Here is a 24,103-nt window from a genome sequence, read left to right as displayed (position 1 = left end):
GAGGGAGCTTGTTCGCGAACAGGGCACCTTGGGGGCTCCTAAAGACTGACGTGGCACTTGCACTTGCAACTTCACATTTTATGGTCTCGAGCCGCATTTTGGCTCTGAAGTTGTTGGGCAGTGCTAACTTGCGCGCAGGTGCGAGTGCACCATTGACCACGCAGAGTCTGAGGTCAGGTCGGGTCAAGGCTCTGGGCGGAGCCACGCAGTGGGTCCTAAGGAAGGGCGATCTTTCTTCCTGGTGGGAATTTTGAGTTGGTGCCAGATTCCCAACAGGAACTCTTAGAATATAAAAGCTGTCTAGAGGCTGTTGAAGCACTAGCAAGCAATAGAATCTCCCCCTGCTAACGAGACTATATATAATTTGAAGCTTGGAAACGACCAGATCAAGTGTCCCTTGAAGTGGCAAAATTTTGGTTAGAGATTCTGTCCTAACAAATTATGGTTAATGAGTGTCTTCAAAGTCAAAATCCCTAAAGTAAGGATAACACCACTAAATAAGGGGAAGAAAATTTTGTTTGTTACATTTTATAATTAAAATTTTTGTAAGTAAACTCTACACCCAGAATGGGGCTTGAACTCACCACTCCAAGATCAAGGGTCGTATGCTCTACCCACTAACCCAGCCAGGCACGCCGGAATTTTTTTGAAAAGTTGTACATTTATTTGTATGTTTTATAATTTTAAATAGGCATAAAAACAAAGTTCTTATGTGCAGTCCAATAATTAGAATCTCTGGAAACTGATCTTGAGGGGTACGATATATTTAAGTTTGAAAATTGTGAAAGACAACAGTATCCCGGTTTGAAAACACTTTTTTGAGTGAATTTTTAATTGAAAGGTTTATGCTTGTGTGTGTGTTTAAATTATCTGCTGTTGGGGGGAAAACACAGAACCCTTTTATCAGTTCATCCCACCATGCCCCTTCACCAGCTAACAGTATTCGGTGAAATCTTTAGTTATGATTCTTGATGGTTCTGTTTTCTTAGAGAAATCATTTTAAGTTAATCTAGCGTCCTCAGAGTTATCCTGAGGCGTTCTTTTTTTTTTTTTTTTCAGCCAAAGTATCTTCCAAATAAAAGTGTAAGCAATGGTTCTCATGACTTCTGTAGTATATGGCCTGAAAAAATCCAATGAGCTCCTCTATCAAAATGTTGAAATTTAACTTTTTAAAGCCTTAAAAATAATTCCAGCGTTTAATTCAGAAAGGCATCATGTCTTCTGTAGTCTTTAAATAGTGTGGTTTTATTTTAAGCCAAAATGTTTCAAGTGTCTAATTATGGAATATTATATAAAATTAGCAATTATTACCATCCTGAAGATTATTGAGGCAGTGATGTGATTTAAAGAGCTATTACTATTAAATAGCAATAATTGAGTTAAGGTGGACACAGTTTTAAAAACGTATTTCAAATGAGTACATAAATAATTTTTAAATTTTCTATTTCAAACTAGAGCCGGGGAGCTTCCGACCCTAAGTCTGCTGAAAATTTCAAGACATATGTAGCAAGTTACTAAACATTTTATTTGGTATTAATGTTTTTGAGATTCCATCAACTACCCTTTGACAGTGTTCTCTGAATTAATCAGTAGCCTTATTTATTTATATTCTGCTTACTTCCTGATGTTTAAAAGTTACCATCTACTATACATGGGGTGTTTTGGTTAATGTATATCACTTCTAGTGAAGAGGTTAAGTTTTTTCTCACATGAGGATTAACAATAGAGGTTTAAAAGGTTGAATGAACTATCTGAATTAACATAGTGAATAACATTTTGTTCACATGGGATCTCTTAACACAAATATGTTGATTTAGTATAGTCCAGCATCAACATTTCAGAGTTGATGCTTTAAACCTTTAAAGTCAACCTTTAAAGTAACCCAGATGTTGACTTCCAAAAGTCATTTTATTATAACCTTTTCTAATTATAAAAGCAATATATGTTAACCAAAGAAAATATAGATGGAAATCTTTTTAGAAAATATAGATGAATAAAAACTTTATAAAAATTTTAAATTTCAGGGGAGGTGGGTAGGGGGACAGGTGATGAGCACTCAGTAATGTATAGAATTGTTGAATCACTATATTGTACACCTGAAACACTGTATGTTAACTTTACTAGAATTAAAATTTAAGAAAGAATTAAATTCTACCACATAGGCACAGCTGTGATTAAGGTATTTGCAAATAGTCAATTTTTTTCCAATGCCATAAACATTAATAAATTCATAATTCTGAATATTAGGTACATTAGCAGTATTTCCTCAGAGGGGGGAAAAAATTAAGCAACTTTCCAAGAAAATGGTAGAAACATAAGAATTGATTAAAAAAAAAAGTTACCAGCCATTACATTCATTTCTGGAATACTAAAAACAAGGTGGGATAAATTATTTCGCTTAGAGGGTTGAATAGTAAAATAGATTACGAAACGTTAGCTTGCTGAAAGTATGATTTAGAGGGCTAGCTGGCTAATGTTCAATTGATTGAAGTTCTGATAATTTATGTATATAATTCCACCAGACTGTGCCTTCTATACCAAAATAAATCTGTTAATGGACTGGTCTTTCTTTCACCAGTTGACCCTCAGAACTAACAATATGTCAGACACTCAGAATAATATAGCAGTGTTGTCTGTTTTATTTTCTACTGTTTTGAAAAAAACTGATTCTAATAATAGAAGGAATTTGTATTGTTGAGTTGTCAAGTAGGCTTTGATCATTTTAGAGCTAGTTAATGTATTTTTATATGATGCCTTTAGGAACAAGTGCTTATATTTTAAGTATATGTTTTGTCATGAAATAGTTTAATTTTAATAGCTAGGGACTAGATTTGTAACCAAATTCTTGTTAAATATCTGGTAACAATTCTGTCCTCCTGTTTAAATGTTGATATTCATTTATCTGCTCTACTGGCTAGGTTAGCATTCAAAGCCGGAGTTTGAGGCTCAAATGCTTTCCCCAACTGGGCTTCCATTACGCATGACTGAACTCTTTGAGCACATCTAGCATGCTAAATACAGGAGCCTCACAGTGTGAAAATAAGACCTGATTAAAAACACATCTATTTGAATTCCCTTTGCAAATGGCTCTGCTTTTACTGTTACCTTTCTGAATTATCATTAATACTCAAATGAGGAAATTCACTTCACCATCCATTTATTATAGAAGAAAGGAGAGATCGCACCCTACTTTTGATCTTTTTCAATGAGCATCAATTATTAATTGTTAATATAAATTTAAAAATCAGAATAACAGTGTGGGTTGCCTTGCTATTGAAAACATACAAAGATAAATGCTGATGAAGAAATTCTGCCTTCGTAAATATTTGTACCAAAGACAGAAATAGAGAAAAGCTTTCCCAGTGTTTTCTGATACATTGCCAATAAAAATGAAAGGCATTGAAAAAATCAAACACTTGATTTGGGGCTGTGCAAAGGGCATGTACTTATCAGTTTTGCTGTTATTAAGAGCTTTGCAATAGAAAAAGCAAAAACCGACAAGGAACTGCATACTTAATATGCAATCACTGCATTTTGATTTGGCTATAGGACCTATGTAGGCTGTATAACCCTGAAAATTGGTAATGATATGTTCTAAATTTCAGCTGATGCTTTTGATATTAATATGAAATTAGTGGTCAACTTAATAGTATTTGTGATATTTTTACGGTGTGTTACTTCCAAATCCTTTTACATATATTATCTTCTTTGATACTTCTGGAGACCTTTTTTGGTAGAGAAAACAGATATTTCGTTTTGTAGATAAGGATATTGAGACTTTGAGGATTTAATTGATTTGCTAAGTCATATAGCCAGTGACAAAATTGGAACTGGAATTTTAAACTCTAAACCCAGTAACCCAGGCATACTTCCATTATATATAATGTCTGTCGTTCATATCATCAGTTTGTTTTTGTTTTTGTTTTAGTATAACACAAAAGTTCATGCCAAGTAGTGTTTTTTTATTGCTGAAAGAATCAGTAAGGAACATGGACAGTACTTTTAACCTGCAACTATTAAGTTTAATAAAGATGGATAGGATTCCTACCTGAATTGCTCATTTGAGCCCAGCATCTATATGTGAGCTATTTTTCCTTTAAACCAATCTGTTCGATTGAAGTTAGTGTCATATTTTTTTCTTTTGGCATCATAGGAATACATTAAGAATTTAAACAGATAATTGAATTTTGTTTTACTCATTGTATCTATTTAGGCTGATGTCTGTTGACATTTTATAAACTGAGAATTCTCTTGAGAAATATATATCAGATTTTTAAAAACCTAAGAAACTAAAATAAACACTTTGGTTGCTATTTTTGGTGTCAAACAAGTAGTTTGACAACACTTAAAGAGAATCTGAGTATAAGGTGCTATCAAATGATGTTTGATGGGATTTTGCTAGCCTTTATATTGTGAGACTGTTTCTCACTTGTTTGGTAAATCTCTGGCAAGATGAGAAATGATATTCTTAATTTGACATTTGCTCCTAATCTTTGTGACATTGTGATCTCTTTGGTCTCTGGGAGAACTTTAACTCAACTTTGCTTAATAATTTTGTGTGTTGGTAATCTTCCACCAGGTTTCTCCTCCACTACTTCCCAAAGGTGGGGGACTTGAAGGCATTTGTAAAGTATTTGTAAATAACTTTGCCCGTTTCAAATTAATTTCCAAAAATTAAGTATCTATTCTGCTTTTTGCATGGAAAAACAGCACTGATATAACAAGACCTTTAGGCTAACCTAAGAGAACTAGTTCAAAAAAATTTTAGTTGGTAAGCATGTTGCTTTAACTTTTACTTAATGTCCCCTCATTCTTGTGCCATGGAGAAAGTATTAGAAAAAAATACCTTAATTGCTTCTTATTTTGTTCTGGTTTATCCTTTTATTGTTCTGTGGGAGTCCTAGATGGATACAAAATACCATATTCAATAATTACTCTAACTAGTCTTTCTTCTAATGATTTTGCTTCTAAAAGGTCCCCCCTCCTTTTTTTTTTTTTTTTTTTCCAGCCCTTGAATTTTTCCTCAGCATGATTTTAACTGAAGTCTGCATGCAAGGTGAGATATGCCCTTTACTTCTATAATTGCAAGACGCTATTTTGTGAATTGTCTTGTCAGTTGCCCCTCTTAATAATGCAGTTGAGCTGAATCTCTTCTGTTCTTCATGGTGACACTTTGGTCTTTCCCAAGAAGTTTCAGCTAATTCAGAGCCTATCAAGTTTTAAATGGGTAATTTACATCCTATTTTAAAATGTGTTTCAGGGCGCCTGGGTGGCTCAGATGGTTAAGCGTCTGCCTTCGGCTCAGGTCATGATCCCAGGGTCCTGGGATCGAGTCCTGCATCGGGCTCCCTGCTCCTTGGGGAGCCTGCTTCTCTCTCTCTCTCTCTGTCTCTCATGAATAAATAAATAAAAATCTAAAAAAAAAAAAAAAAAGATTTTAAAATGTGTTTCAAATTGTGGTTGCTTGTATTGAAATTCATGCTTCATGGAAAAATGCATGTCAGTTCAACGTTAACTGCAGCCGTATATGCAGAACTATATAGTTCATGAGTTTAGGTTAATAGTGTGCTGGCTTGACACTCCTTAAGTGATAGTTGTGACAAAGAAATGGCCAAATGTAAATGGCTAATCCTACATCTGAATGTGGTTTGATTTGCTTTTACTGAGGAATCCATTCCATAATATTTTCAAGAACACAAATTTCCATTTCATTTAATGACTGACTTGCATGAAGACAAGGTCAGCCTCTGGGGATGGGGCACTAAATACCTTACCTAAATTATCAATGAGTGCCACTATTGTAGTGGGGCTTTTCTGTTTCTAGCTTTTCTCTACCTCCTCTTTCTGTTTCTGACTCTTACTGAAGTTAAACAAATCAGTTAAATAACCTGGCTCAGAATCTAGAAGTTTTAGAAATAATTTGTCAAAATTCCAAAAATCATTTCAAAGGGAGGGTGAGGTTAGCCCCTCAGCAAGCTCATCTTCTACTGTAATTGTTGCAACTGTGTAAGGCTGGGGCTTGCTTAGCCTCCTCAATGTCCTGAGGAGGGAAGACAGATTATCTCAACTGATCAAATTTATTAAGTATAGTATGGACTATTTTTCTTTTTTTTTTTTTAAGATTTTATTTATTTATTTGACATAGCGAGAGAGAGCACAAGCAGGAGGAGCAGCAGAGGGAGAAGCAGGCTCCCTGCTGAGCAAGGAGCTGGATGCGGGACTCCATCCCAGGGCCCTGGGATCATGACCTCAGCCAAAGGCAAATGCTTAACTGACAGCTACCCAGGCATCCCTGGACTATTTTTCTTTTTAATATTTTATTTATGGGATAGAGAGAGCACGAGCCAAGGGACAGAGGGAGAGGGAGAAGCAGGCTCCCCACTGAATAGGGAGCCAGATGCGGGGCTGGGCCCTGGGATCATGACCTGAGCTGAAGGCAGATGCTTAACCGACTGAGCCACCCAGGCACCGCTATAGTATGGACTATTAGGCCAAATATAAAAAAAGTTGATGGGACTCTCAGTCGGACACAATCATTAAGAAGCTTATGTTAGATTATATGGTAAACAACAAAAAAACTACTGGGAACATTACTGTCTGTGGAACAAAAGAAACTATGCACAGGTGACTCCAGGTATTAGTGCCATTGATTATGGTGACCATATTTTCCAATCCCAAATAGCATAGTTAGGTGATAAATTGGCTGTATTTAAGGATAGTGAATGAGACCAAATATTTAAAATCTGGTGTGTACTTGAAGTACCGCACCTTTGGTATTTTATTTCTGTAGATAAAAAATGGAAAAGAAAATTGAGTTGCTGACTGTTCTAAACGATTCCGTTTTTCTGGACTCAATACAGTTTGTCTTAATTTTGTGGGTTTTCTCCGGGGTTCTGTAAACTGGCCTTTATATAAAAGTTCAGCTGTGGTCTTTAGGCCTGGAAAGGCCAGAGGTCTGATCCGTTCCTATGCTTAAATATTAAATTACAGTAAATCCTTTATATAAATCCTTATTACAATAATAGACATGTAGCCGTCTCATTTCAGTTCTATTCCTGGTATACCGTAACGATCAGCTAGGATATCTTGCAGTTTCGTAAGATCCTATATAAAATAGTTGCTTAACGTTACAAGCTAATTATTCTTGAGAGGGATGGGTTTCTGAACCCGTCATTGCTTCGCTGGGCAGTGAGAAGGGCGGCCTTGTTCTGACACTTTCCCAAGCAGGCGGGGATCCAAGTGCCCGGAAACGGCCAGCTCCTGGCCGAAGGGTGAGTAGGGCCAGGAGTCCTAGGAGAGGCACTGGCAGCCGCTTTGACACGCAGCCCTATCAAAACCAACCCCCTTTCTCTCTTTTCTCCCCCAGGCCGGCGCCTGGGACCCCTGCTTGAGGGGCTAGAGATCGTCCCCGTCTCTGCAAGCTCAGCGCCCCAGGTCTGACTAAGCGCCCACCCCGCGGCCGGCTCCCTGCGCGACTGCGCGCCTGCGCGTCAGGATCGGGCGCGCGAGCGTTCCTTTCAGGCCCAGCGTTCCTCCCTCCCCCGCGCGCCTGCGCGCCGGCTGGGAGGAACTCGGCGTCTCGGCTTCGGCGGGCGGGCGGACGCGCGCGTGCCCGCGGCGAGGGAGGCGGGGCGCGCGCGCCGGTGGGAAGCGTCCGGCTGCCACAGCGCCAGCTCCGTCGTAGTCGCTGCCGCCCGGGTCCCGCTCGCCCCTCCTCCCCGCTCCCCCGCCCGCCGCCGCCCGGGCGCATGCGCTGCCGGAGCGCGAGGGTCGGCTTCGGGTGTGTGGTGGCGGCAGAGCGGAGCTGCGAGGCCCGAGAGTCAGAACCTGGGGGAGAGGGATGGTCTCTGCACGGGGGGGAGCCGGAGGAGCCGCCGCCGCTGCCGACGCCACCGCCGCAGCCGCCGCCGACGCCGCCTCGGCGCCCGCCTCCCGGCGCTGACGGGCTCGTACGAAGCCGGCGAGGGAGAACCCGCACCAGCGGTCGCCGGCACACCGCCCAGCATGGTCCGAGAAACCAGGCACCTCTGGGTGGGCAACTTACCGGAGAATGTGCGGGAAGAGAAGATCATCGAGCATTTCAAACGGTGAGTGACACGCGGCCCGGGGCCGCGCTCTCTCCTCGGGCGCTGCTGCCCGTCCGGCCCGTTGCCGGCCCCTCCCCGTGCGCGGAACTGCTGAGGGGACCCGGGCCAGACCCACGGACGGGAGCGGCGGGTGCGCGGCTGTCTGGCCGCCGCTCGGCCCGCGTCGTGGCGTTGGGCCTCGGCGGAGCGGCCCCGGCTGCCGCGCTCTCCCGCCCCAGCGAGGAGGAGGTCATCGCCCGGCCTCCGCGGAGCCGGCGCCGGGAGGGTGTCCTCAAGCCGGCCGGGAGTGGGGTTGCGTCCTTGCGCGCCGCTGCCCCGGACCCCCATCCCGGCGCGGCCAACTCCGGAGTCCCGCCGCAACTCCTCGCCCTGCCGGCGCTTTGGAAATGTCTAACCGAGGGAGGGGTTTGTGCGGCAGGAGAGGTTTTACCCAGACACAAGTCTCGGTAGGTGGTGTAGGAGCAGCTCCGAACTGGGGAGACAACTACGAGGTTCTAGGCACCTCTCACGAACGGCTTACAGACCTAGTAACTACAGGGAAATGGCAAGCTCACATTTTCTCTCTCTTTAAATGACTATTTTTTTTTCGGGGTTGGCTAGCGAGTATGGTGTCTGTAAATAAGTTGGTGCGCCTGTTTCGGCTCTTTCGCCTTCCTGGCCGCCTTCAGCCCTCTGGGGTCCTTGGGTGAGGAGGGTGGTGAGGACCGAGGGCTTTCAGTGGAAGACCGACCGCAGGTAGGACGGTGCCCAGCTGGCGTCGGAGCCCGAGAGCCGGGATTTCCACCTCCGCGGCCGCGCCGGCTTAGCACTGAGGGGCCGCCTTTGGAAGAACGGTGATTCCCTCCCGCCCAGAGTCCTTTAATCGGTCGTTAGAAGAATGCAAATCTTTTAAGATCAGGAGGTAATAGCTTTTTAAAACTTCCCAGAATATTTTTTGTCAGTGAAATGTGGGATCACTGTTGTTTTTGATACATCTTGTACAGTAGCATTTAAGCGCTTGCTTTCTTCGTGGAACGTATGTGTGCCGTAACGGATAGGGTCCTCGGTATAAAATACTGAAAGTGACGGTTTACTGAAGATGGGTGCAAATTGTGAAGGACTGTAACAAATCTGTGGTCGTCCTCGAAAATTACTGTTTCTTCCGATATTCGAGACCCTGAAAGATTTTAAGTTTGGTTTACTAATTCCTCTTACTATCTAGTGAGTGAAGGAAATTATGGAGCGCCCTTATTAGTGAGTCACCATGGGAAAAATAGATTGCGTCGCTTGTTCCTGAGCAGCTTGGATAGGGAAATGGAAGCAGAGGCAGCAGAGCTCCACTCTTTTAAATGGAGGATCATTGATTCTGTTGGTGGTTGCTGTTACTGGGGTATTAAATCTTCACTGCTGGAGCGCGCGTCTGCGCGTGTCCGCGTGTGAAAAGGAGCCGGCAATAGTGAGGCCATTCATAACCTGCTAAAGCTGTCCTCGGCAGGGCTGGGGGAGGCGCGCTTCCAGGGACTCTCCCGGTGTTTACTACGTTGTGCTGAGAAACCAGGCTAGGGCAGGCAGGGAGCAAAAACTCGCCTCTATCCCCAGTGATAAAGGAGAGCGAGACCTTGGTGCTCAGTTGGGAAGCAGATGGGAACTTTCTCTCCCTGGCGCTGCTCCACCCTTTACCTCCACCCACAGCCCCAGTATCTTCAGTGCTTTGGTGGGAAAGTCACTTAGGTGCAGATTATTGGAGTGGAAAAGCCACTTCAGTGTGCTCACTTTTAACTCCTTGTGGACTTTCTCTGTAGGTCTCTGCCTGGGAAATTCGTCTGTACCGACATGCAAACACGTGCATTGCAGCATTCGCTTTTCCGCTCAGTGTTCTGTGGCCAGACGTGTCATTTCGCATTATGCACATTCCAGAGACATTGCATGCCTATTGCAGGGAGTTTGACTCCTCTGAAGATGAGGGGTGAGGGAAAGGAAAGAGGAGATAGTCCAAGGGAGTTTTGGGAGGTTTTTAAGTGGATGATGATGCCGTCCGGCTTGTGTGAATGACTTTCTAAAATGGCGGCCAGGACCCACTTTATGTGGGAATCAGCAGAGCAGATCTCAGAATGCACAGAGGGAGGAGGGGGCGGAGGATGCGAGCTGCCTTCGAAAGCGGAGGTCTGGAGGAACGTTACTGTATTAAAGAGGGCTTAGCGGGCACATTGCTCACGACTGCGTTTAAAGGGGTATTTCACGTATTGCAGAGCACAAGCAGATGCTACTGATTAAAGCAGATTATTTTAAAACTAAGCAGACCGCGTGTCCATGAAACTCCTTTCTTTTGATTTTTAAAAAATTTTAAACAGGCGTCCTTAGCCCTTTGAAAAGGCAGTGCATTCTTACGGGTTTAAAGAGTGTAAAGGGTTTACAGAGAAAAATTTCCCCTTCACCCCTGACCTCGGGATTCCCAGTTCCCATCCCCCACTTCCCACCCGATCCCTGGGACAGGTAATCTCTATTTATGGTTTCTTGCTTATTCTTAAATATGTATAAGAAATGTTTTCGCTTTTCCAGCTGTGGAGCTAAATGGACCCTGTTTGGAGGAATTCAAAGTCTTTTATCCCTACTGTAGAAAATGTTTTGTAAAATGTGTGATTGGTATGGGGAGGAAAATGAAATTTGAGTAATTATGTGAAAGGGATCAAAAGGTAGTTGTACCAGACTGATAGTTCTGCAAGAAAATGTAGATATTCACTTTTAGTGTTTTCTAGAAATCAAAATGAGAGAAACTCTCTCATACCTTTTACCAGCTCTTATCCTTTTCCCTAGCTAATTACAACATTAAGTAATAACTGTTTTACAGGATTAAGAGGTGTATATTGGGAATCCATTACATAAAACGTTTTCAAAATGATTATTCTTGTAACATGATTAGGCTTTCGTAAGTGTTTGGGGTTTTTTTTTTTTTTTAAGATTAAACCAGACCGTTTTGGGAGCAGGGCAGCTTAGAGGGCACTTTTGTGTGTGTTTGGGGGGAGGGGTCAGAACCAAATCTTTTTTGTATTATTTACATTTTGAGCAGTGATTTTGGTGGAAAACAGATTGAGGGAAGGATGCTGCTTTGGCTTTTTTCCCTCTGTACCAAAGAAAGACCCAATCTTTAAAATGTAATCAGAGCATTTTCAAAATTTGGCTTTACCTTCTTGCAATAAGAATACATTTGTGTGTTCGTTGTCTTTACAGCTTTTAATATGCCGGTTGAAAAAAATTAAATGAGGACTATTTCTGAATCCCATTTTAGTTAACAAAGATCTATTGCAGGGACTGAATTTGCACAATAGAGAAAGTCCTTTCCTTTGTATGTTAGCTGGGTTGAAGGGGGAAGGGAGGAGTTACACAACAATTGGTTGCTGTCTTTTAGTTGTAAGAGAGAGAGGTATGTGCAAAGACGATTCCCTGAATTAGAATCGAACGAATAGAGCCCTTTAAAGAATATAAAATTCTCTATCTTATTTGCCCATTTTAAGTAAATCACATATTCAGGTTCTTCCCATCCATCCCCAGTTTGAGAGAAAACGTTAAAGATTGTGCAGAGGTAGAGCAAGGTAGCTTATGTAAAAATTTTGTCAAAGAATGAGGCCCATTTAAAAATGTATTTTAGCTTTGCTAATTTTAAATGTCTTATTACAATGGTTTCATGAGTTAAAATAGCTGGAATACATGTTACATGTTACATGTATTTGGATATTTTACTTTGGGGACACAGTAAAAATATAGTGGAAGAATTTCCTTGTCTTGAGTAGTCTATAACTAGAGGTATTTTTAGACTTCAAACAAATTTGACTCACCCTAGCCTTACATCATTGCTACATCGTTTCTTTTTTAGAGCCCAGCCAGTTTCTATGTAGAAACAGCTCTGGTTTTGAATGTTATAATTTCGATATTTATTTTTGTGATGGGCTTTTGTACATTTTAAAAATAAAATTTAGTTATCTTGAGAAATAGCATTAAAAATTAATACAGAATGCGTGAAATGTTGTATTTAATTTCCTAAGGAGGATGCCTCTGGCAGATTGGAGGAAAACAGGGCTCGGTGCCAGGAAGAATGGTGGTGTTTGACTTGTGGAGGGCACCGTTTTCCAACTATCGTGTAGATTCTTGATTGCTCAGGCATTGTATTGTTTGGTATGCTTATGAAGAGATTTCAGGCTTGATTTATGAGACACTTCTAATCCTGTGAGCGCTCATGCTTGGGGAAGATTTATATAGAAGTTACAAAGATAGTGGTAATGTGTAAGTTTTTCCAAATAGTCTTCTAAGTCTCACTTTCTCCTTACTTTGAAAAAAAAAAATTTTTTTTTTAAGATTTTATTTATTTGACACACAGAGAGAGACAGTGAGAGAGGGAACACAAGCAGGCGAAGTGGCAGAGAGAGAAGCAGGCTTCCCGCGGAGCAGGGAGACTGATGCGGGGGCTCGATCCCAGGACCCTGGGATCATGACCTGAGCCGAAGGCAGACGCTTAACGACTGAGCCACCCAGGCACCCCTGAAATTTTGCTTAAATTTAAAAAAATGTTTGAAATAGTTCATGAAAACTAGTATATGCAATTGGAGATGATACATTTCTGTTTTTACTTACAAGAATCTGTGGTGTTTGAGCTGTAGTTAACTGGTCTGTAGTATTTATTTATTTATTTTTAAAGTACAGTGTGATTTTTTTTTTAATATTTTTTATTTATTTGACAGAGAGAGACACAGCGAGAGAGGGAACACAAGTAGAGGGAGAGGGAGAAGCAGGCCTCCTGCTGAGCAGGGAGCCCGATGTGGGCTGGGCTCTATCCCAGGACCCTGGGATCATGACCTGAGCCGCTTAACGCCTGAGCCACCCAGGCACCCAGACTAAATACCCCAGTCTGTAGTATTTAGAGTAAGCATTGTGGTCTGCAGATACCTTCAGTATATATATTTATTAAAATTGGGCTCCTGAATTTCCTTATTAGATGCTTTGTAATAAATGTTCAAGCCCTTGAAACAGACCTGTATTGGCCTGCTGAACAAGGAGACAAAATAAAGTAATATTTTTCTATAGTTAAATTTCTAACCTTTACTGTTATCTTTATTTTTATTATTATTATTATTATTAGCCTTAGAGCTACTCATGTTTTGAGTGGAAATAGCATACTCTGTTGTGGAAACCAGTTAGAATGTTTAATCATTTTATTAGAAACCGTGTAATTTTTGTGTGCTACCTGTTTTCACTATGTGAAAATATGCTGTGCCATGAAGAGATGTTCTTGGTATAATTTTACAGTATTACAATATTCAGATTTTTCCCCCTACATGTGTCTGCGTCTCCCAGGTTGAAAATTGTAAACATCTAAAACCCACAAAGGAATGTCTCCATAAAATCCTTAAATTTAGTGAATTCTTGGATTTAATTACTTAGGAGTTCATTTTGAATGTAGAGATAAATTGAAATTTAGCATAAAGATTATTATATAAGGAACTGCTCCAGTTCTTAGAGTTAATGAATATTTGTGGGAAAATTCAAATGGGAAACGCTATTGTTTGTCCCATTGCTTGTTTTGGTGCTAGATTTTTAGTCCAGCATTAACCTCTAGAGCTATTTATTGTGTGTGTAAAGTGCAGAGTTTGGCTTACTTGAGGATTTTGACAAATGGAATGAAGATTTTCTGATTAGACCTTGTATTGACTTTGATTGTTATATTTTTATCATGTTTACACACAGTGTATGAACTTTTATGTGTAATACATTTATAGTTTTTTTTATTCTTTTTTTAACCTTCACCTCATTCCTTTCATTTGAAAACTAGGACATTTATACTCTTCTTAAACATTTTGTATTTTAGGGGCGCCTTGATTACGGCTCAGGGTCGTGAGATTGAGCCCCTACATGCGGCGCTCTGCTCAGTCGGGAGTCTGCTTGAGATTCTTTCCCTCTGCCTCTATCCCTGTTCCTGTGCATGTGCTCTGTTTCTCTCTCTCTCAGAAAAATAAATCTTTAAAAAAATTTTTGTATTTTACAAAATGACATTTGGCATACAGTGATTCGTGTCTTTTATAAATCATTAAGTTGGTGGGTGGTAAATTTTTTGGTTTCAAGCATTAATTTTTTTTTTTTTAAAGATTGTATTTATGGGCGCCTGGGTGGCTCAGATGGTTAAGCGTCTGCCTTCGGCTCAGGTCATGATCTCAGGGTCCTGGGATCGAGTCCTGCATCGGGCTCCCTGCTCCTTGGGAGCCTGCTTCTCCCTCTGCCTCTCTCTCTCTCTCTCATGAATAAATAAATAAAATCTTAAAAAAAAAAAAAGATTGTATTTATTTATTTGAGAGCACAAGTGGGAGGAGGGGCAGAGAGGGAGAAGTAGGCTCCCTGCGAGCAGGGAGCCTGACGTGGGGCTCGATCCCAGGCCTCCCAGATCATGACCTGAGCCAAAGGCAGACGCTTAACTGACTGAACCACCCAGGTGCCCCTCAAGCATTAATTTTTATTAATTTTTTATTTTTTTTAAAGATTTTATTTATTTGACAGAGAAGACACAGCTAGAGAGAGAACACAAGCAGGGGGACTGGTAGAGGGAGAAGCAGGCTTCCCGTGGAGCAGGGAGCCCGATGCGGGGCTCGATCCCAGGACCCTGGGATCATGACCTGAGCCAAAGGCAGAAGCTTAACGACTGAGCCACCCAGGCGTCCCTCAAGCATTAATTTTTAAAAATTAGGTTATTACAGGGCGCCTGGGTGGCTCAGTTGGTTAAGCGACTGCCTTCGGCTCAGGTCATGATCCTGGAGTCCCGGGATCGAGTCCCGCATTGGGCTCCCTGCTCGGCAGGGGGTCTGCTTCTCCCTCTGCCCTCTTCCCTCTCGTGCTCTCTGTCTCTCATTCTCTCTCTCTCAAATAAATAAATAAAATCTTAAAAAAAAAATTAGGTTATTACACTGTCTGCAGTAAAGGCTCTTTTGTGTTCAAGATTCCTTAAAAATCACCTTGAATTTTTTTTTTATTTTCTTTTTTAAGATTTTATTTATTTGAGAGCGTGCATGCACACAAGGCGGGGATGGAGGGCAGAGGGAGAGGGTGAGGGACAAGCAGACTCCCCACTGAGCGCAGAGCCCAAGTAGTGGCTCATTGCAGGGCTTGGTCCCAGGACCCCAAAATATGACAGAAGTCAGAGGCTTAATGGGCTGAGCCACCCAGGCACCCTGCAGAGGATTCTTTCTAATTTCCTCATTTCCATGTTTGTAAATTATTTATGCTCATCACAACATCAGAAACTAAAGTAGCTCTTAGACTTGCTGCTGCATACTTCAATGCATTAATAAAGATGCATATGTATTACTGTTTTATAGTTTAAAAATTATACTTTGGAGAATTTTGAACATATACAAAAATAGAAAAATAGTAAGTGAATCCCATGTACCCAGCATTCAGCCCAAACAACCATCAATTGTGGCCTATCCTGCCTTATGAAGAAAATTAAAGCAAAGGAGGGAACAGAGAGTCACGGGGGTGGGAGGAATAAGTAAGGCCTCTTTGAAAAGATGGTAATTGTGGGGCGCCTAGGTTGCTTGTTCGGTTAAAGTGGTTGCCTTTGGCTCAGGTCATGATCCCAGGGCTTCGGGATCGAGCCCGGCTTCAGGATCGAGCCCCGCATCGGGCTCCCTGCTTAGCGGAGAGCCTGCTTCTCCCTCTCCCTCTGCCTGTTGCTCTGCCTACTTGTTTTGTCTCTCTGTAAAACACTAACTCTGCTTATGAAAGAAAGAAAAGAAAGAGAGAGAAAGAAAGAAAGGAAAGAGAAGGAAGGAAAGAAAAGAAAGAAAGAGAAAAGGAAGGAAGAGAAAAGATGGTATTTGATACACCAAAATGAAGGCCTGTCCACGCTTAGATCCACTTCTTTCTTACCAGTCATTTTTTCTCATTTAAAATTTATTTTGGAATATAGTTCATGAATGGTACAAAGAATTCCCACATTCCTTTCATCCAGATTCCTCAATCGTTAGCACTTTGCAACATTTGCTCCATTACCCTCTCTTGTAAGTCTCTAGTATATACCTTCCCAAAACAAGGACACTCTTGCACTGCACCTCATTGTATTCCCAGCCAGGAAGTCAGTATTGGTACAATACTTCTGCCCAGCCCATAGACCCCATTCACATGATGCCAGCCATCCCAACAGTGTTCCTTTTTCCTTTTTTGGTCCAGGAACTTAGCCATGTATTGCTGTTGGTGGTTGTGTTTCATCATTCTGGAACACTTTCTCAGTCTTCCCTAATTCTCATGTGCCTGATAGTCTTATAAAGCATAGGCCTTTCAGGGCACCTAGGTGGCTTAGTCCGTTAAGCGTCTGCATTCAGCTCAGCATGATCCTGTTGTCCTGGGATGGAGCCCAGCATCTGGCTCCTTGCTCAGTGGGGAATCTGCTTCTCCCTCTGCCCCTCACCCTGCTCATGCTCTCTCTCAAATAAATAAATAAAATCTTAAAAAAAAAAAAAAAAAAAGCATAGGCCTTTCCTTCTGCAGGATAACCCTCCACTTGGTCTGTCCAGTATTACCTCATGACCAGATCAGGGCATGCATTCTTGGCAAGAATACTACAGAAATGATCTCTGCCATTCTGAGTAACATATAAGGAGGCAAACAGTACGGATCCATGCCACCACTGGTGATATTAGTTTAATTTTGCTCACCTACTCAAGTTAACGTCTTTACTATTATCCCCTTTGTATTTGATTAGCATTTTATGGGGAGATATTTTAATATTACGTTGATAGTCTTTCTTTTCTTAAACCTATCTATAGTCACCAGCCTTAGCAGTGATAACTCTTGCCTGTAAATATAGTGCTGTGATTCCTTCTATATTTAGTTTCCTGTAGGTAGGAACTTTCTGTGTATGTGTATAATACTTATGATTTCTACTTTTTTTCAGTGAGCTTTGGTCCAGGGCTTATTTGATACCCATATTGTCCTATGTTTGACCAGTGGGAGCTCCTTCAAACTGGCTACTGTGTCCTTTTGGTATCTCCCCATCACTCTTTAAGCATTTCTTTATTTCAGGCATAAAAAGGCTTACATATACTTCCCTTGTCCTGTAATCAGTCATTTTTCCAAGAAGTCCTGGTTCCTTTTAGTGTAGGGTGGTGTTTAGAAACCAACATCTGGATGCTCAGTGTACCCATTGCTACAGAGCTAAGAAGATGTGTCATGTCAAGTATGTATGTATATTTTCATATATACACATTATCTGTACCTTTATGTCCCATTTTAAAAAACGTTCACTTATGTTCCAATACATGAGGATTCTTTCCAACCTCTCCATTTTCATATTTGTATATTTTTTCTTAGACATTGAGAAACCTGACTGCTGCTATTCTCACTGTATTTGCCCAACCAATTCTGTTCTCAGTGTGTAGCTAATGTCCAGACCACTCTGCTTCCCCCACCTCTGGGCATATCACCTCTGCTGCCTCTGTTTCACATCCCCTCCCTCTCAATTACTTTCTTTGGAAACCAACATTTGAGGGTGAGGAACAGGAAAGGAAAGGAAAGGAAGGTAGGACTGGAAGTGACTTGCATTTTTTGCCCTTAGTATTTCCTCTCCTAGGAGACAATTTGTGGATAAATACATTCACCTGTCTCTGGTTTAAAGCGGATATAGAGGGTGCCTGGGTGGCTCAGTTGGTTAAGTGTCTGCCTTCGGCTCAGGTCATGATCCCAGGGTCCTGGAATGGAGTCCCACGTCTGGTTCCCTGCTTAGCAGGGGGCCTGCTTCTCCCTCTCCCTCTGCCTGCTCTCCCTACTTATGCTCTCTCTCTATCAAATAAATAAATAAAAATTAAAAGAAAAACAGATACAGAGCTACTTGACTCTTAAAATTGTAGTTTTGGTCCTAATCCACCACTGACTTGGTGATATGAGCATAATCACTGGATCAGTCTGAGCTTTATTATATGCTGAGTCACACAGACTAGGGGATAGTGAGAAAGAAGTTTATTTCTTAGGAATAATATTAGGAATCATCATTGCTTCCTTTATTTGGTTGTCAGTCACTCACTGTGTGGTACCTCAGCAAAATTTTGCCCTTGCCCTACCTTCCCCCAAACCTTACCGACTTTAACTTTTTTTTTTTTAAAAATTGAGTTATAATTGATGTATGCTTGAAACTAATAATGTTATATAACATAATTTGGTATTTGTATATATTTCAGTATGGTCACCATATTGAGCCAGTCAGGCATCCCAAGATTTAATTTTTTAAGTAATCTCTATACCCAGTGTAGGGCTTGAACTTAGAACCCCAAGATCAAGAGTCTTAATGTTCCACCTACTGAGCCAGCCGGGTGCCCCGTGTTGAGGACTTTTTTTTTAAGATTTACTTTCTTAGGGGCGCCTGGGTGGCTCAGATGGTTGAGCATCTGCCTTCGGCTCAGGTCATGATCCCGGTCCTGGGATCGAGCCCCACGTTGGGCTCCTGGCTCAGCGGGAGCCTGCTTCTCCTTCTCCCTCAGACTCTCCCTCTGCTCATGTTCTCTCTCTCTCTCTATCTCTGTGTCTCAAATGAATAAATAAAATCTTTAAAAAAAGATTTACTTTCTTAACTTTCAAATAATATAGTACTGTTAACTGTAGTTACTATACAGCACATTACATCCCTGTGACTAGTTTCTAACTAGAAGTTTGTACCTTTTGACCCCCTTTCTTTCACTCATTTCACCCTTTTACTCACCACCCTTCTATCTGTTCTCTGTATCTATGAGCTTGTGGTTTTTGTTGTTTTTAAGATTCTACATAGAAATGAGATCATATGGTATTTGTCTTTCTCTGACTTCATTTAGTATAATGCCCTCAAGGTCCGTCAACATTGTCTCAAATAGCAAGGCTTCCTTTTTTGTGGCTGTTTAGTACTCCACTGTGTATAGACACGCTACATCTTCTTTACCCGTTCTTCAGTCCCTGGACACTTAGGTTGTTTCCATGTCTTGGCTGTCATAAATTCTGCTGCAGTGAACACGGGGATGCACATATCTTTTCAAGTTAGTGTTTTCATTTTCTCTGGATAAATACCCAGAAGTGAATTGCTGGATCATATGGTAGTTCTATTTTTAAAGTTTTGAGGAACCTCCATTACTGTTTTCCAAAGTGGCTGCACTCAACTTTCTTTTTCTCCTCCCTCTGTATACTCTTGGTCCTTATCCAACAGGTTCCTTAGTGAGTTAAGACCCTTATTCTTTGGCACAAGCCCTGGAATGCTGGAGTTTGTACAGTGTGTATTATTTTGAAGTAGATTCCAGACATTTTATCCATGAATATTTCAGTATTTATGTCTAGAAGATAAGGATTATTTAAAGAGATATATTTCTTTTTCATAGACCCAGTCAGTATTCAAGTTTGTAATTGATTGTGTGTGTTTTAAGAATTTTTTTTTTTTAGGGCGCCTGGGTGGCTCAGTTGGTTAAGCAACTGTCTTTGGCTCAGGTCATGATCCTGGAGTCCTGGGATCGAGTCCCACATCCGGCTCCCTGCTCAGCAAGGAGCCTGCTTTTCCCTCTGACCCTCCCCCCTCTCATGTACTCTCTCTCATTCTCGCTCTCTCAAATAAATGAATAAATCTTTAAAAAAAAAAAAGAATTTTTTTTTTTTAAACTCAGACTCTAAGGTACACCTATTATAATTGGTGATATGTAATTCTTTAAAATTTTTATTGAAAAACTTAAAAAAAATTGGGGGGGCACCTGGCTGGCTCAGTTGGTAGAGCATGAGACTCTTGGTCTTGGGGTTGTGAGTTTAAGCCCCAATAAATTTTAAAAAAATTATTGAGGCTTAATTTGCATACAGGAAAATGTGCTTATTTTAAGTGTAAAGTTTCTTGAATTTTGAGAAATGTAGGCATCGTTGTAACCACCACCACCACCACCACCACCGTCCCAGTCGAGATACCACAGTTTATTTACTTATTGATGAACATTTTGACTATTGAAGTCTTTTAATCTGTAGATTTTAATCTCCCTCTTTCCTTACAACTTAATTTGTTGCAAACCAGGTTGATTGTTCTATAGAGTTTCTCACTGTGTGAATTTTGCTGATAGCATTTTTGTCCATGGGGTGCCTGGGTGGCTCAGTCAGGCATCTGACTCTGTTTTGGCTCAGGTCATAATCTTAGGGTCGTGAGTTGGAGCCCCAAGTTGGGCTCCAGGATGGGTGTGGAGCCTGCTTGGGATTCTCTCTCTCCCTCTGCCGCTCCCCACTCTCTCTCTTTTAAAAAAAAAAAATTCTTTTCCTGTGATGTATGCTAATATCACCTTTTGTCCTCTGGTTGTTTTTTCTTTTTTTTTAAGGATTTTATTTATTTGACAGCACAAGTAGGGGGAGCGGCAGGCAGAGGAGGAGGGAGAAGCAGGTTCCCTGCTGAGCAGGGAGCCGGATGCAGGGCTTGATCCCAGGGATCATGACCTGAGCCGAAGGCAGCCGCTTAACTGACTGAGCCACCCAGGCGCCCCTGTCCTCTGATTTTTGTATGAGTGGAACTTACTTTATTGTATTTTTTTAAGATTTTATTTATTTCTTTGAAAGAGCAAGAGAGCACAATCAGGGGACAGTAGAGGGAGAGGGAGAAGCAGGCTTCCTATCGGGCTCCATCCCAGGACCCTAGGATCATGACCTGAGCCGAAGGCAGATGCTTAACCATCTGAGCCACCCAGGTGGAACCCCTGAGTGGAACCATTTTAAAGTATTTTGATAATTGTATTTTATTATAATTGGTTTTCTTTGTAATCTTGTTCATTTTATTTTATTAATGTTATTCCAAGGAAGTGTTTGTAAGTTTCACCAGACTGTCAACCCAGTCCAGGGCATGAAAAAGTTAAGAACCATTGGTTTAAGCAAACCATTAGTTTAAGAATAGAATAGTAGCAGCATATTTAAACTTTTTTTTTTTTTTTTAAGATTTTGTTTATTTGATAGAGCACAAGCACAAACGGAGGGAGCTGCAGGCAGAGGGAGAGGGAGAAGCAGGCTCCCCGCTGAACAAGGAGCCCGATGCGGGGCTTGATCCCAGGACCCCGAGATCATGACCTGAGCCAAAGGCAGATGCTTAACGACTGAGCCACCCAGGCGCCCCAGGAGCAGCACATTTAAGTACTGATTTTAACTTTGACATAGAAAGGTTGAGGTGAAAAAGTTAAAATCACCAAAAAACTTTGACTAGAAAATAAAACAAAGATAGTGTGAGGTGAATAGCTTGATTCCCGCCCCTCCTCTTTTTTACTCATTGTACTCTTAGTGATTGGAACTGCTGTGTTTTTCCCCCCCATGGGTTTTTTGTTTTGTTTTTCAGGTTTTGCATTCTCCTCCTCCAACACCTAGTCTTATTCTGGAAATCTTAGACTCTTTGTAATTCTAAGGTTGCTCGTTTTAGTCAGCTTGAATTCTTTCAGTGACATGAATTTCAAGCACATCCATAGTTAGAATTAAATGCCATAATCAGTACCGCCTACTTTTTTTTTCCCCCCAGTGTGGAGCCCAGTGCAGGGCTTCAGCTCACAGCATTGAGATTTTAAAGACCTGAGCTGAGATCAGTTGGACACTTAACCACCTGAGCCACTCAGGCGCCTCTGTGGGCCACACTTTAATCAGAGAAAACAAGATTTGCGAAAATCTCAAGTTTATAGAGAGCTCTTAAAATTCAATTAGTATGTGATGCTGTATATAAAATAAGGGGCTTTAACTCTACAGTAATACATTTATTACCTAAAGTGGGTATATTTAATTTTTCCCAGAAACCAAGTGGGTTGGGTTATAAGATTCCTAGGGTCTTTACAGTTTAAGAAATCTTGTTATAGCTATCATTCATAAGACATAAAGGTCACTGGAATGCTATAAATTTTTTAAAAGTATGTATTAATGTTCAGTTGGATTATAAGAGAGTTTAATACCTAGAAATACTGTTGTAGCCATCATACGAAACATTGGTGTTATCAGTTACTTTGAAATGAATCATTCTGCTAACCAGCTATGTTCTTCAGTCAAAAGTAGCCTTTCTGGGTCAAGACATAAGTGGTATTTTAAAGTTTTAGTTTTAAATTATGTTGCAGTTAATTTTTTAAAATGGTGTGTATGTTTTGTTACATGTAAAGTGTATAAGGATATATTCTAGTTTTTCTTAACACTCACACCTTTCTATTTTTCTTGCGAAGTAACCCTTTTCACAGTGGTTTTTGACACAGATGATCCCTTTTTAGCATATGTTTGCTTTGTCATTCTAAAAGTAGATGTATAAAAGGAACTTTCATCACCGCTTTGGGTCTCACAGGGTTATGACATTTGATTTCCTTTGTGTTGATCTTATAGGAAAATTTTGTTTTAAAAATGTTTTTCTGAGTGTTTTTTTCTGAATGTTTTATTCTTCCTAAAAGATTTTTTGTTTGTAGAAAAAGCCTTTTAGTTCTAGAGATTGTAACTAATCAGATTAAAATGCTGACTGGGGAAGTTTACATATTTAATAAAATAATTGGCATAGAGACTGATGACTTTTTCTTTTTTTAAGACTTTATTTGACAGAGAGATGAGCACAAGCAGGGGGAGTGGCAGGCAGAGGGAGAGGGAGAAGCAGGCTCCCGGCTGAGCTACCCAGGTGCCCCTAGTGACTTTTTTTTTTTTTTTTTTAAGATTTTGTTTATTTATATTAGAGAGAGAGTGAGCATGAGCAGGGGGAGGAGCAGAGGGACAAGCAGATTCCGTGCAGAGCACCGAGCCCCACAAAGGGCTTAATCCCACAATTAAGGGCTTAATCCCGAAATCAAGAGTCTCACGCCTAATGGACACAGGTGCCCTTTGACTTACTTTTTTAATTGGATGGGGCTAATTCCATGCCAAGGTTCTTTATAGGGAAGCATGTTTACTTAAAAGTTTACAAAACATTGGAATTGAGTAAAAAAAAAAAATCCAGAGACCTTTTAAAATTGAGGAGTGATAACCCATTTCCTAAATCTAGGAGTAGAGGTAGTCTTCAAAGATTTTACAAAAAACTCATAGTGGAGTATGAAAAGAATATGGAATTTATGTACATTAAAAAAAGGGATCATGTTTTTGTCTTCTATTTTATCTTAACAACTATATAGTATGAAATAAGGATAAAAGTCACTAGTCAAGGGAAGTATTAAAAGTATTCATAAGTTTTCCTAAGTCATTGTTTAAATTACCATTTTACTAAGAAGTAAGTTATAAGGTTAAAAATGAATTTCTTGGGGTGCCTGGGTGGCTCAGTCGTTAAGCATCTGCCTTCGGCTCAGGTCATGATCCTAGGCTCAGCCAGAAACCTGCTTCTCCCTCTCCCAATCCCCCTGCTTGTGTTTCCTCCCTTGCTGTCTCTCTCTCTGTCAAATAAATAAATAAAATCTTAAAAACAAAAAATTTCTTGGGGTGCCTGGGTGGCTCAGTTGGTTAAGTGTCTGCCTTTGGCTTAGGTCATGATCTTAGTTAGGGTCCTGGGATGGTGGGGGGCCCCATCGGGGAGTCTACTTCTGCTTCTCACTCTGCCCCTCCCCCTGTTCCTTCTCTTTCACTCATTCTTTCTCAAATAAATAAAATCTTAAAAAGAAATAAAAATAAATTTCTTCTCAGCAATTTTAAGTAATAGTTCTGGTAAACCAGGTAGGAATCATGTTTTCAAAGAGCCCTTTGTATTCATACTAGAGACGCTTGATGTGGATTTTTGCTGTTACTTGTTCCTTTGGCTTCTGCAACTTCAGCTTTGTTTTCTCCAGTCTTCCCTTTTTTTGATAAGCTTGCCTTGCTCCTTTTTCCTTCATCTGCTTTATTTACTGTCATTACTTTAAGAAATGGGTAATCATGATCATTTGCATTCTACTGACAATTATACTTGAACTTTTCCCAGAAAAGTACTATGTAAATCACACACATTTATGAAGTTATTCATGGATTATTGTGAGAACAAATGTCCAAATGTTAACCCAGGCACTCCAGAAAGGAAGGAAATTCTGACTAATGCTACAACATGGATGAACCTTGAAGAAATT

At 40.8% G+C, this 24,103-nt stretch overlaps 1 protein-coding gene and 1 long non-coding RNA gene across 4 annotated transcripts in view; one reads left to right on the top strand and one right to left on the bottom strand.

Annotated features, from left to right (window-relative positions):
- LOC123860039 (uncharacterized) overlaps positions 1-8,182 on the bottom strand; it is a 31,052-nt gene extending 22,870 nt beyond the window's left edge. For all 3 annotated transcript variants that reach the window (XR_010411085.1, XR_010411086.1, XR_006794644.3), the window contains exons 1-2: positions 8,045-8,182; positions 4,847-4,900 (exon numbers count right to left, since the gene is read on the bottom strand). This is a non-coding gene — a long non-coding RNA (uncharacterized LOC123860039). The remainder of the gene's footprint in view (positions 1-4,846; positions 4,901-8,044) is intronic.
- The window catches only part of SPEN (spen family transcriptional repressor), a 103,400-nt gene that overhangs the window by 1,605 nt on the left and 77,692 nt on the right, over positions 1-24,103 (top strand). The window contains exons 2-3 of the mRNA XM_045898619.3: positions 5,009-5,056; positions 7,367-8,087. Coding sequence (XP_045754575.1) covers positions 8,005-8,087 — 83 coding nt within the window. The 5' untranslated portion in view covers positions 5,009-5,056; positions 7,367-8,004. The remainder of the gene's footprint in view (positions 1-5,008; positions 5,057-7,366; positions 8,088-24,103) is intronic.

This window comes from Mirounga angustirostris, unplaced genomic scaffold (assembly GCF_029215605.1).
Source record: "Mirounga angustirostris isolate CCGP_5_RB_7025 unplaced genomic scaffold, mMirAng1.0.hap1 SCAF_4, whole genome shotgun sequence".
In the NCBI taxonomy this organism is placed as follows: domain Eukaryota; kingdom Metazoa; phylum Chordata; class Mammalia; order Carnivora; family Phocidae; genus Mirounga; species Mirounga angustirostris.
Note: the sequence above shows the minus strand (reverse complement) of the source record. Positions and strands in the feature narration are given on the sequence as shown.